Here is a 13682-nt window from a genome sequence, read left to right as displayed (position 1 = left end):
CACCTGAAGAGGAGAACCTGGACATATTAGTGTAGTGAGACTTTAGACTCCATATGAGTTTTAAAACTTGATGGAAGGGCTGAACCTGTTCTGGCTTTGCTGCTGGTTCAGCCCTGACCTGAGTGCAGGTGCCATGAAGCAGGAAGGGAGGCAGGTGCCATGAAACAGGGATTGTTGTGTCCTGATGGATACTGGACAGTACTTCCAAGGTGTGGGTGTGAGGTTTTCATCTTATGCAGTGCAGCTTGGTTTGTGCTTTTGCTGCAGTGCTCACAGCAGGCTGACTTGAATGCCAGCTGCATGTGGAGGGAGAGAGGGAGCTGTGCAGAAAAAGCAGTTTATTATGCTTTTGTGTGCAGTATTTGCCGTTTTGTCAAGACTTGAAGGACAAAACCAGCCTATCCATTTCTGTTGTTTTGAGGACTCGTGGGACTGTCCAGTGCTGTTAGTGTTGATAAATAAATAGGCAACCCTGAATAACCAACACTTGAGCTTTACTTGTAACTATGACAACTGTGTCCTTGACAACTTAAGTACAATCATGGAGTTTTCAATTACATCCTGTTCTACACAAAGCCATTAAGATTATTAGAGGCAAAAACAGCCTGTCAGCTTGTGAAGTGTTTTTTGGCAAAATCCATGTAGGTAGGTGGTGGATACACATTTCCATGTGCAGGTCTGTTATTGGTGTTCCTGGTGGGAATTGCCTGGGTGGGCTCTGCAGGCACAGGCTCACCAGGCCTTGGGGACAGCCACACTTTGCTCTTTTTTGGCTGCTGCCCATGAAATTGGGCCACATAAAGTGCTCAGGTCTCTGGGTCCTGCAGACCCAGCACATCTCTTTCAGAGTGTCCATCTCTGTGTGGGCTCCATGCTGTGGGCTGCTTGTAACCACCTGCACTTTCAGAGTATGAGGCTGTGGCCTTCAGTGGACCAAGGTGGGGGATGAGCAGCTTCTTCCTCTTTGTTGTGCCCTCTCATGAGGATGCTGCCTCTGTACTGTTCCTCTCAAAGGTTCCAGCTCTGTTTTGTGCTGGGTTTGTATAGATACATAATGAAAAAATGTAATGCCAGCTTTTTATGCACACTAGATGTAAATTTTCTTGCAACTCCTCTTAACAGGACTATTCTGTTCTATTTCATTTGAGACAATTTTGGTCTAGCTCTGGCTGAATTTCTAAATTCTTGGTGTTACTCTTACAGACTTCTCCGGCAAATGCTGTTAACAGTAAGCTAATCCAAATTGGTTTCAGAACTATACTTTGGGATAAAACCCCAGCTGAAGTAAAAGGGCCTGTTGTATTTCATTGTGTGTACTCAGGCTTTCATAAATGCATAGTCTATACTGAACTCTTAACTCTGCTCCTGGGACCGAGTGAACTGCAGTTAAATACATCAACATGCTGCCAGGCCTCTTTATTTACATTGTTTACTACATTTAAGTGGCTAAGGCAGCAAGTCAAGATTTCACCCTGTGCTCTGTCACTAACTGGTGAACTCACTCGGTTGTTTCCTGCTTTGATCTGCTGGATGTGGACTCCCCAAAGGAGGGTGAGGCTGTGCCATTTTCAAACTGCAAGTGCTGTGTTCTTTGGATCTTTTTAAGCATGATGACATTGCATTACCTGATTCTTCCTCAAATGCAGACTAAAGAAGGACATGATTATGTTTAACATATGACAGCCTTGACTGTCTTCTACCTTGCCCATACTTAAATTTCTTTGTGTAATTGTGGGGCTTATACTTAATTTTTTGTGTAATTGTGGGGCTATTCCAGACTTTGGGATCTCCTTGAGCTGTTCACAGAAGTAAAATACCTGAGTTAAATCACCTGTGTCAGTAAAGATGCTTGTTCATGAACATTGCAAACCAGGAGATTTGCACCCCTTTAACAAGTCCAGAATGGACCTGGGTCCTGCCTGACTTTTCAACATTGTCCTTTTTTAGTCACAGCTAATTTGGTTCCTCAGTTTGCAGTTCCTTCCACTGTTAAAAGGCAGATGCAGAAAGAGCAGTGTTAAAGCATGCTGAGCTGTGAAGTAAAGACCCTTGGAGGGACTGGACTCCCTCCTTGCAGCCTGTGCCAGCTCCCTGGGGTGCCAGGGCAGGCTGGCTGTGTGAGGGGAGGGTTGGCACTGGGCACGGTGCTGGTGCTGCCCTGAGCTCTGAGAGAGGGACAGGGCTCTGCAGCTCCTGCACCCACCAGCAGCCCCTGTGCAGCTCACGGTGTGTGAGCCTGCTGCTGGGTTCACATCCAGCTGGATCCCAGCAAATGGAGCTAAGAGATAATTAGAGATGCTAGAAATTTCACAGTTGGCACTTAGCATGACTGTACCCTTGCTGTGCAGCCTAGAAGAGTCAAGCAAAGGAAAACAGTAAAAAATTGAATGAATTTGCCTTTAGGACCCTCCCTGCTCCCCATCTCCCCAGATCCACTTTTTGGAAGCCTTGTGTAGTAATTGCCCAATGCAGCTTGTGCTGCTGTTTCTAAACCACTTCATTGTTCCTGGTTAAATGGGTTTGGAGCAGCTGAGGGACAGATGAATGTGCCCCCATGAATTTCAAACAGATTTCTGTGTCTTTGGCAGAGTTGCAAGAAAGAGATGCAAATTTGCAGAGCTGACTTCTCCCATCCTGCTGGCTCTGAGTTTTGCCTTTACCTTTGCACCTCCCCAGAGGATGTTTTCCAGGGCAGGTTCTGTGAGCTGCAGCCTGGCACACCATGCCATGCTGCATTAGCTCTCTGCTAGGGAGTGAGGTTGCCTCACAAACTCCTAGTTTGTAGATTTTTTCTCTTGTATCAGGGTCAAGCCCCCTCTTTCTAAAACTTTTTCCAGGGTTTCCCTCCCAGGAAACACAAGGTTTTTGTGTTGTTTTCCACTCATGGAAACAATACTTTTCTGTGTTCCCAGTAGGCTGCTGCTGCTGAATGACTGCTGTTCTCCCTAGTAACCAGTTTTATCTGTCAGAAATAATCTCTTGGTACAGAAATTTAGCAGCTGCTGTTTAAAAAAAATGCATCCAATTTCACAGCACGCATTTAAAAAATTCACATATCCTTATGTTTCATGTCTGTGATAAACTGGACTGAGCTTCCTTTTTGAAAATGAAAATCAGTTTTCTTACTAGAAGAATGTGGCTGTGACTTAAACACATGCAGTGGCAAACACAGTTTATATAATGCAAAGTTACAGACAAAATTATGCAAATGTATTTGGAAAATTAAAGTACTGAGATTCACTTCAGCATAGCAGTTCTATGGAGTCATCTGCACCAAGGGCCTGCTCTAGCTCAGACAGCTGCCAGTAGAGGAAAAATGTTTAGGGAAGACTTAGTAATCTTTTTCTGGAAGAGTGTCACATCTTTGTGGTCTAATGGTCCTTCCCATCCCCTTTGCTGTCAGATTATCTGAAATTGGTAGCTGTGTTTTGCCTGGATTTTGGGATTTTGTGTGGCTGCAGTGGCTCCGGAGCAGCAGGGTGATGGAGCGTGGCATTGCTGCGGCTCTGCCACGTGCAGGAGAGCTGATTCTGCAGGATTGCAAATTCTGCTGCTGCTTGCAGTGGTGGATCAGGCTGGGCCAGTGGGAATCGATCAGGAGATGGGTTATGGAGGCAAAATTCAATTGGTTATTGTGGTAACCAAATAATGTGTGCTTAGACTAAGATCCCAGCCATGTCAGCTGATCTCCTGTGAGCCTGTGTGCATAATGGAGATGGAAGAGATGCTGGGTTTAGTCACATGTGATGTTAACATGATTTATTCTGACTCTGGACTTGAAAATGATAAAACTTTTTATGTAAGAACTGTCAAGGAAAATTAGGGCTAAGCTACTTTATTTTTAAGCCTCATGCAGTAATTTTTTTTCTGTGAGTACTTCAGAAAGCCAATATCATTCCCAATTATATTTTTCAGCCTCTAATGAGTACTGTAGTTTAGCTATTAAAGGACTTGAGATACACAGTAAATATATTTAGAAATAAATAACATTCTGGAAGCAGAAGGTGTGGTTCACCTAGGGAAGGAAGAAGAAGGGAAACCTGGACCTTGGTGGGTACAGCCATGGAAGGTGTGTTTGATTTGCCTGTGAAGAGGCATATCATCCTTGTGGAGAATGAAATTTGGGCAGCTGGCAGCAAAAGCCCCATAGGAGATGACTGAAGGGCCAACACTGAGCCTTGGTGGGTTGTTAAGTATGTTTGCACTACTCCTTGAGTTCCTGCAAAGCTGTGTTCACCTTTTAACAGCTTCCTAAAGACTCTGAAAAAGTTACACTGTGCAGAGCAAGCTTGTGGAGGGAATTGGAGGTTGGAGTAATATAGAGCAGATAAACAGCTCTGAGCAGGGGACATCAATTGATGTGCTGGGCAATTTCTTACTGACTTAGACTGGCATTTGGGTTTTGTTTGAGGGCATCATGAGATCCATGGTGTTGGGATATTTCTTCACATGTTGATTTTGCAAAAATTAGCACAAGTAAAGAAAGAAGCTGAGAGAGAAAACATAATGAATTAATTAAACTAATCTTGTCTTATAAGTGGAGTTACTCTTCACTGGGAACAAAATTAACTAGTTCCCTCTGCACTTGTGACCCAAAGCCTTAGGAAGGTAATCTTACTTTTCCAGCGGGTGCACAAGTGTTGTGCAAGTGTTTGCTCATCTTGGCACATTGCAAACTACCTTGAATTTTAACTTAAACTAAGTGAAGCCAAGTGCTATGTCAATTGTCTGGGGAGTCACAGGGAATTGGTTTTGCCCCTGACTCTTAATAGGTCTATGAATTTATAAAACTTTGTAGCAAGAATTTTTTGTTTTCTTTTATATATTTTGAAAAATCTCAAGTGTGAAGGAGAACAAATAATATCTTGTATAAAGACAATACAAAAACTAAATTTCTGATATTTTAGTTCTGGGTACAAGATACTTGCTGTTATGGTAGCAATAGTTCAGCTACTTCCCTGCATCTGGTCATGAACATCTGCTGGTATGTTTTATTGATGGCACAGGACTGATGGAAGCTGTTAACTGTGTTCTCTTTTTGCTGGAAGATCAGCTCTACTCTGAGTGTATTTGTTATATAGAATTTTTTCCAGGTTTGTGGATAATAGTGACATTTTGTCACTTGGACTGCAAGCCTCGGTCCACTGCTGCTCCACGGTGTGCAAATGCCAGGCAAAGGGCTCCAGTGTCCTACACAGAACACAGGGGCCATGCTGATAAGTGTGAAGTTTGAATCTAACCTTTGTCCTGGAGATTAACTCAATGACCTGTTTTATCTGACTTCCAGCCAGGCTTTCTGCACAAGTGATCCATAGTGAAAAGGGAGTCATGTTATCTTTCATGCTACTTTTCTTTCCAAGGTTATTTATATGTAACCAGCTGAAGTAGAACCACAGAATGGCTGAGCTTGGGAGAGAGCTCGGGGGTCTGGTCCAGCCCTCTGCCCAAGCAGACCTGCTTGGACCATTTGGGTTGTGGGTATCTCCAGGCATGGTGATTCCATGCCCTCTCTGGGAAACCTGCTGGGAGTTTTCTTGTGTTTAGGTGGAGCTCAGTTTGTGCCCATTGCCTCTTATCTGATCACTGGACACCTTTGAGAAGCCCCTGGTTCCTTCTTTACTCCCTCCCATCAAGTATTTATTACACACTGATGGGATGCAACCTGAGCCTTCTTCAGGCTGGACAATCTCAGCTCTCATATTCTCTCTTCACAGAGTTGTGATTAATGGGTAAAAAGCTGGTTTTTCAGGGGATTGATTTTCTTTTACTTCCTAATGCTTGTCCTGCTGCCGTTTGTATTAGGTGAGATTTTTCTCATACACTTAGGTCAATCAAAAACATCTTTGGGTTGAGAGATTGACTGGAAACTTTTTTTTTTTAAAGTTCAACATAGGCTACTTATTCAGAGAAAGTAGAGAGGAAGAGCAAGGCAAATAGGTAATAGGTACTGACCTTTACTCCCTGGCCATGCTGAAGCTTTGGCCTAGAAGTAATTTGCCTTAGCAAGACCAAGCCAAGAATCAGATATGGGGCTAAATCCTGTCACTGCTCTGAACATCAGCATTAATCCATCAAACCATGCTCTCAGTGCCTTTGGATGGAAATTGGTGAAAGAGGGAGTTGAACAGCACAGTAATAGTGGCTGCATCTATAGGCATATAAACAAGTGTTTTCTTTTCTTTTTTTCTTTTTTTTTCCAGAACATCAACCAGAAAGAAATCTCTCAAGATTGAGTCTTTTTCAGTAAAGAAAAGCTAAAATGGCGTCAATGTTGCTTAGTAGACAGCTTACCTGTTGCCTGCAGCAAAACTCCAGACTGCTGGTATTTGGTACGTGTTTCCTTGTATTTTCCTGCTTTGTACTTGGTGTTTCCTTGTATTTTCCTGCTTTGTACTTGGTAAGAGTTTCCTTGTATTTTCCTGCTTTGTACTTGGTAAGAGTTTCCTTGTATTTTCCTGCTTTGTACTTGGTAAGTGTTTCCTTCCATTTTCCTGCTTCATATTTGCTAAATGTTAACTTTAGACTGGTGGCCAGAATTCCAATTTGAACATTACTGGGGTTTTTCCTGTGGTGTTGAGTATTTTCAAAACTTGAGGAATATGGTGTTCTGCATCTTAAATAATGATGCAGTTGTAGTCCGAGGTGGACCACAATTGTAGTCCAAAGTATATCTGATTTTTTTTCATTCTTCAAAGAAGAATGTATCAAATTAATAACTTGCCCTGTAAATATGCTAACTGGAGTAAAGCTGCTCAGCCCTTGGAACTCTGCTTTTTCTCTCTGGCACCACATGGTGCAGAGATGAGACAATCATGCATCAAAATTAGCTGGGTTTTCTCTTTGTGCTGTGTAGCACAACCTTGCCCATCTTCCCCTGTGAAGTGGTTTTGTGTGACTGGCATGAAGATGTGACCCTCACTGGGTTTGTGTGTTTCTGCCTCAAGTGAGCTGTAGTGTGAAATAAAAACCTGCCACATGGCATCAAACTATTTTCTCCCAAATGAATGGAAAGTTTTGGCTTGGCTCTGGCTTGAAATTTAGCGTGTTTATGTGTGTATTAAACCTGAAGTCTCTGTGAAATAGATAAAAAACCTAAATTCCTGTTAGCTGTGTTGGACAAAGCAGTGTGGAGGCTTAAGGACATCCATTCTATATACTTTTGCACTGAGTACAGTATGGCTGAATGGCTTTTTTTTGTGACTGAGTAAATCTTAGAGTTTCTCCTGTCCTTCCATCCTCCTTCTGCAATGCCACTGTGCTCCTTCTGACACTGCCAGGATTAACCAAGCCCACCCTTTCCATTTGCTCAGAAACTTAGACATCATTGATCTCCTTTTAAATAATACACTTCAGGGAGCAACTGACCTTTGACTAAAGAACACCGAGTCAGGTCTTATAACTATTAGAAAATATTAGGTCAGTGTTTCAGTGGAGGATGCACATCTGTTTCTGGAAGCAACACACTGATTATCCATCCTGGGCAGGAGCAGGGATCTGTAGGTTGATCCTGGGCAATGGAAGGTGCTTGCAGCAAGCAGGCCTGGTTAGCTGTCAGTCCTTTGAGCTAATCTGTCACCTCAGTATCACTTAATGCTCCCTCTCCCTCCCAGAGTCTTGTACAATTCCGTGCTGCTTCCCAAGCACAGAGGTGCAGGTGGGCAGTGGAGGGAAGGTGCACAAACTCCTCTTCCTTTCTCACCAACAGTGGGGAAGTCTGGATCCTCATAAGAGAGGAAGGCAGCTCTGGACTCCATTAATCCATCCTTGCTTCCAGGAAACTTCCAAGCCTGCTAAAATACTGAAGCAAACAATAGAGAGCCTTGGCTGCAGGCTGTGTAAGAGACCTGTGGCCTTTGGGTCTGAAGGCTTGTGTGAGTGAGCAGAGCTCAGGAATGATGGGGCAGGAGGAGCTGTGTCCTGGGACCTGCTGCCTCACAGAACAGGCAGGAGGCTCTGATGGCTGGAGCCAAAGCTGGGGCTCCAGGCCATTTTCCTGAGCCCCAGCTCAGGCTGCAGTGCTGCTGGGCTCTCTGGCTTTTAGGGAAGAGCTCAGGGTGATGTCCAGGAGCTCTCTGCTCCAGAGTGCTTACCTCCAAGGTATTTTTGAGCACTCAAATTCAGAGCTTTACAGGCTAAAAAAGAGACTTGTACATTACTCCCACAGAAATCCTGTGGCGCCATTTGAGCTGGTACTTCTTTTGTGGATAATGAAATGACAGGGTTGCCAAGGGGGGATGGAGGTGGAGAGGAGGGAATAGATTGCCTCTTGCTAGGTCTTTGTGTCTGTAGGCTGTCATGCTTCAGTTGTATGTGTGCATTAAGCAAATCTTCCTGTTCATCTTGAATATACAATAAATTTATTTACACAAAGAGATGTTTTTCATCCTCGACTATTTCTCTAGTTGGAAAATCTTTGTTACTTAACCATTGCATACTGTTCTCCTTACTCGCACAATGCTAAACCCTGTCAAGCAAACTAGAAATGGAAAATGCAAGCCATTTAAGCTGATCAAATTGCAAAAGCTAAGCAAAAGACATAATAATAAGTAATAAATGATAAGTAATACACAACTTAAATCTTACCCAAAAATGTGAAGCCTGTAAATATCATGTCCTTCTTGAAAATAAGCCCTTAATCATATATGCTTTTATTTTCTTTCTGTTTGATCTGCTTGATAGTTTGCCCTCAAAGATAAAGTTCACTAGAATTTGAAGGGTGACAGAGTGACAATGGCGTGAGTAACTAACCCAATCCTCCTTTCACAAAGCCTCCTGCATTGTGCTGTTGGTGGGAATCGGCCAGGCAGGGCCAGGAGAGGCAGCTGATGGTGGACAATGAGGCTGTATCTTGGTGTTACATCCTACCTGAGCTGAGTTCTGCTGCTCCTGTCAGCCTGGAGTGCTGCAAGTTGATCACAGCTGTAGTGTGCATGTCGATGTTTGTTCCCTTTGTGCCAGCTGTGGTTTTAGCAGCTGGGCACTGTCGCCATTGAGGCAGGACAGGAATGAAGGAACTCCAGTTCAGAAGGCTTGATGATGTGAACACTAATTAACTTTATTTCAAATACATTGCTCTTTTATAGAGAGCATCGTGCAGACTAATTTCATTGGTCCTAAAGTAAAAACATTGCACACCACTGGTGTGCAGTGAATGATGCCTGGTGGCAGAACATATCTATAAACAATGTGAACAACAAGAGAGATAGAGAATTATGTACATTCCTTTGCAACTCTTTCCCAGGCTCTAGAAACTCTCCTTTCTCTCTGACTGAACTGAGAATACCATAGGGCACTGCAGCAGGAAAGCTGTTCTGGCTCCATGCTTTGGAGGCAGCTGGTTTTTGGCTGGTAGGGCAGTACCATAGCTATGAGGATAGGCTGGCACTCCAGAGATGTAGTTCAGTTCCCTGCTGATTACCCAAAGGGATGGCATTTGTCTTTGAATCCTGCTCTGAAAGCATAGCAGAAGGTCAGGCTGCTGCCTGAAGGTAGCATCACTTTGTATTAGTGCACACCCATGCCCTCTAGGATGCTGATCTGTTCTGCAGCTTCTGCAGCCTCCCCATGCAATTTTCTTATTGCTGAACTGACCTTCCCTTTAAAACTTCTTTTTTTCTAATATTTAGCCTAAGTTTCAAAACAGGAAAAAATCAAATCCTTAGTATTTGTCCTGCCCTCAAATGATCTGGAGGGTGGAACACTTAGTTTTTCTTTGCAGCAGCCTTTTGTGTGTTTGATAATTTTAGTTCCCCCAAATACCTCATACTTATCTCTCTTCTGAATACTGTTTGTCTCTTTCTAGGTGAAATTTTTCTCCTCCAGAGTCTGTGTCTTTCCATTGCAGTGCACTAAGTAGACTTGCACTTGCTGAGGCTGTACCTCACCTAACTCAGCCTGTTTCCTGTCTCTCTGGAGAGGATAATAATGTTTAGCACCTGGGTGCACTGCAGTAAAGTCTGAGAGATGTTCATACTAGTTATTGACTTGTCCTCATCACAGTTACAACAAAGAGGCTGGAAAGCCATGAGAATGATTTATTCTCAGTCACGCTTTTGTCTCAGTATTGATCCTTGCTAAGATATTTTATTTTTTTTATTTGGTTTGTACATTAAGAGTTTCCCTAAGGAAATCAGAGAGAACAGCCTGGATTTGTGTGAGGGATGTGTGGCAGAAGCAGAGAGAAATCCCCTTCTTGGGATTGTAGAGGTCAGTTTGAGGTCAGCTTCAACTGAAGCCCTGGAAACTGGAGCACAGCCTCTCCTGCTGGACTGAGGAACCTTTACTTTTCTGTCTGATCAAATGCCTTCACAAAAAGCTGAGCTATATAAAAACAATCACATAAAACCTGTTGTAAGCAGGCTGTGGTACAAGGCAGAGTCCAAGCTGGGCCTGCTGTTCTCAGTTCCTTGAGTGAATGTGGTATTCTCATCCAGTTCCTTCTGTGCCACAAAGGGTGGCTGTAGCACTGCTGGCTGTTTTCCCACCTGGGTGTTCCTTGTGGTTGGTTGTTCACCTCCAGAGGTGCCCTGATGAGCTCTGGAATTGTTGAACTGTTGGAAGAGGAAGGATGTTATGACTGGTTCAGATCACAAGAACTACAAGACCAGTGTTTGGATGCTCCTGTAACTCTCCTGAGGAGTTGATTTGGGATTGTGCTGGGATGGTGAAGGGGAACTTCTCTTGTTCTTTCTTCCAGGAGTTTCTACTTCTTCATGGCCTATGTGGTATTAGTTTTTTCCTTCATCTTTGGAGAATCCGAAGTGTGTATGTGGGAGTGCTGAAACACAGACAATCTCATGTGGAAGAGCTTCTGATCTTGCAGCATAACCACTCTGTAAATAGCAATCTCAGTTTTCACAATGTTATGCAATAGTGATGTTCATTTCCCAAACATCTCTAGCTAGTCTGGCCTTTTGCCATTCCCTTTCAAGATCTGTTAGTAACAGATTCTACTTGTAACACATAAAAGAGGACTCAGAGGAAATCAGTCCTCCTACTTTTGGCTGTCAGGGCCTCCATGCTCTAAAAATTCTGTCTGGAAGGTTTGATCAACACTGTGCAGGGGAAGTTGAGGGCATGCAAAGGAGGTTGCCTGTCTCCACATGTGCAAGGCAGCAGTGATGTGGCACATGGCATGTGCCTTCCTGGGCACTGCAAGCTTCCCCTCTACAGCCCTCCACAGCAAAACACTTGTGTTTGAGAGTTCTGCTTATGCCTCTTCTTTTCCTTTTCCTTGGAATTGTTCCTTCTGTTCATTACACCCATGTCCTTTCAGTGCCTCCACTGGAGTTTCTCCCAGGTGATATTCAGTTGCACACTCAGGAACTGTGCTAATGTCAGTGTTATTTTTGGTCAAACACATGAGAAGTTCAAACTCTTTCTAGCCCTGCCTTGATTGCAGCTCTATTATCAGAGATCAGCACAGACCTGCCAACAGTGGTGCTCTTTGTAACTACCAGCATCACCAAATTAGCAGGGTGCACTTATATTAATTATGTTGCTATAGCAATGTGGTACTTTGTTAAAATTGCTGACTGGGACTCCTGGTGAGCCATGGGGGCAGCTTGGGGAAGCGAAGTTGGGAAATGAGCTTTTCTGCCTGCTAGCAAGTGATGACATCCTGTTGGATGAAAAGGAAGGATGTGATAATTTGATGATGTGTTCAGAAAGATGATGTGTGATGAGAGCTTTTAGAAGTCTGCAAGAAAAGTAGAATTTAACTTATTATGCCCACCTTTTTAAATTGGATGGGTAGAAAATTCTGTGCAAATTGTTCAGCCTATGTGCTCTCTGAATGAGGTTCATTAACCTATACTTGTGTTTTGACTTCTGCCATGATAAAAAGAGGCAGCTTTGTTTAGCAGGGAAAAAAGTGTGCTGTTCTTGGTCATGTCAGCTAAATGTAATTTAAGAGCTCTGGTAATGCTTCTTTAGAGAAGAACACTTGGTCAGACCCCATTAGCTCTACATACTTGTAACATGAGAGCTGAGGTTATGTCATTTGCTGTTCTTAAGATAATATAACACAAAATCCCTTTTTTCTGAGGCAGTTTATTCAGATGTCAACAGAAAATCAAGAGATCACCTTTCATTACAAAGTTGATGCTGTTAATTCACTGAAGGACCAGCCATCAGGGATTCTCAATTCTTGAAAAATACCTTCCTTGGTCATAGTGACAATCTCAGTTTTCACCTGTCCCATCTCTGCTCTCTTTTTGGGAGGCAAAAACCCAGACCTGCCCAGCAAATACCTAAAACTCCTAAATATCCAGTTGGAGTAGCCTGAATTACATAGTATCTTGTATCTTCAGGGTTTCTATTGCAGGGTAAGTTGATATTAAAAAGTCAAACAGGAAAAATTTGGGCCGAGTTGCAAAGCTCATTGAGTACCTTCAAGATAGAAATGCCAGCTGAGCAGAGCCTGCTGCAGTTTCCCAGGGGACGAAGCACTACAGTGAGTGACCTGATTTATTTGCATTTTCCTGCACCATTGGGAGACTGTGGTGCTGATGCTGGGGGGAAGCGAGGGAGACAGCACTGAAATCCTCCTCCAGGCTAAACAAAGCAGGTATTGATGCAGCCATCCATCACCCTGTCCAAGTGCCTGGAAAAGCCTGTGCAGGAGAGCAGGCACGTCCCAGAGCCGTGCTGTGAGCAGGGCCACAGGCACTGCAGAGCAGGAGGCAGCACCCGTGTCCTGCTGTTCTCCAGGGCCTGCAGAACAAAGCATTGCAGGGGTGTGGAGAGAGAGGTGCCAGAAAGCCATGAGTGCCTTTGGCAGGGCTCTGGTGTCCTCTGTGCCTTTGGAGAGCGGCCTGAGCTCCTGTTTGGCCTGCAGAGCAAGGGCAGTGGTGAGGCTGGGAATGAGGAAATGGGCTGTGAAGGGGAGCAGTGCTGGGGCCATACCCTGTGCTCAGAAAACTGCTGCCTTCACCTGAGCTGGAGGTCTCAGCTGCTCCAAACTGCTGGGCTTCTTTGCCTTTGTCACCACAAGGCTTTGGACACGTCCCTGAGCACCAAGGGAGCATTGAGCTGTGTAAATCTTGGGCCAAATGTGAGAGAGTTTGTCTGTGCTGTTCAGGTGCCCTGAGCCAGTAGAGCTCCTTGTGTGTGAGTGCCGTGGCTGGCACACCCTGGGTGTGCTCACAGAGTCACCTGTGTGCCAGTAGAGTCCCCGGTGTGCCCCCAGTGTGCCCTGTGTGTGCCCCCAGTGTCCCCTGGTTGTGCTCACAGAGTCACCTGTGTGCCATTACAGTCCCCTGGGTGTGCCCCCAGTGCCCCCAGTGTCCCCTGGGTGCCCCCACAGTCACACAGAGACAGAGCTCGGCAGGAGCCACCCCTTTCACTGTCAGCACAATTCCTGACCACAGGCCCAATTTACTTGAGTAAGAGGAGGGAAAAAAGAGTTAAGATGAGGGAAGCAGAGAAACTTCGCTGTGTTCTTAAAATTGGGGTTGGTTTTTTTATTTTTAATCTGCTCTGTGAACAAGTACACCTATCTGATGAGTAGTGGAGTCAGGTATTTGGAACAAATCCACTGACCTTGCTAGAAATTGTGTGAGTTTATGCCAGTCATTCATTATGCTCTCACAAAGAGAAGAGCTTCGCCAAGATAAAGTCTGAGAATTTACTCCACTTTGATTTAGCTTTTACTATCAAGGACTTTGTTAGTATGTTGGAGT

At 44.2% G+C, this 13682-nt stretch overlaps 1 protein-coding gene across 5 annotated transcripts in view; it reads left to right on the top strand.

The window, feature by feature from the left end:
* ABAT (4-aminobutyrate aminotransferase) overlaps positions 1–13682 on the top strand; it is a 50602-nt gene that overhangs the window by 16034 nt on the left and 20886 nt on the right. For 4 of the 5 annotated variants that reach the window (XM_021539922.3, XM_085592396.1, XM_021539924.4 and 1 more), the window contains exon 2: positions 6201–6329. The exons of the other annotated variant lie outside the window; for it this stretch is intronic. In XM_021539922.3, coding sequence (XP_021395597.1) covers positions 6260–6329 — 70 coding nt within the window. In that variant the 5' untranslated portion in view covers positions 6201–6259. The remainder of the gene's footprint in view (positions 1–6200; positions 6330–13682) is intronic. 5 annotated transcript variants of the gene reach the window in all.

This window comes from Lonchura striata, chromosome 14 (assembly GCF_050655825.1).
Source record: "Lonchura striata isolate lonStrDom1 chromosome 14, ASM5065582v1, whole genome shotgun sequence".
Taxonomy (NCBI): domain Eukaryota; kingdom Metazoa; phylum Chordata; class Aves; order Passeriformes; family Estrildidae; genus Lonchura; species Lonchura striata.
The sequence above is the reverse complement of the archived record's forward strand: the minus strand, read 5'-3'. Positions and strand labels throughout refer to the sequence as shown.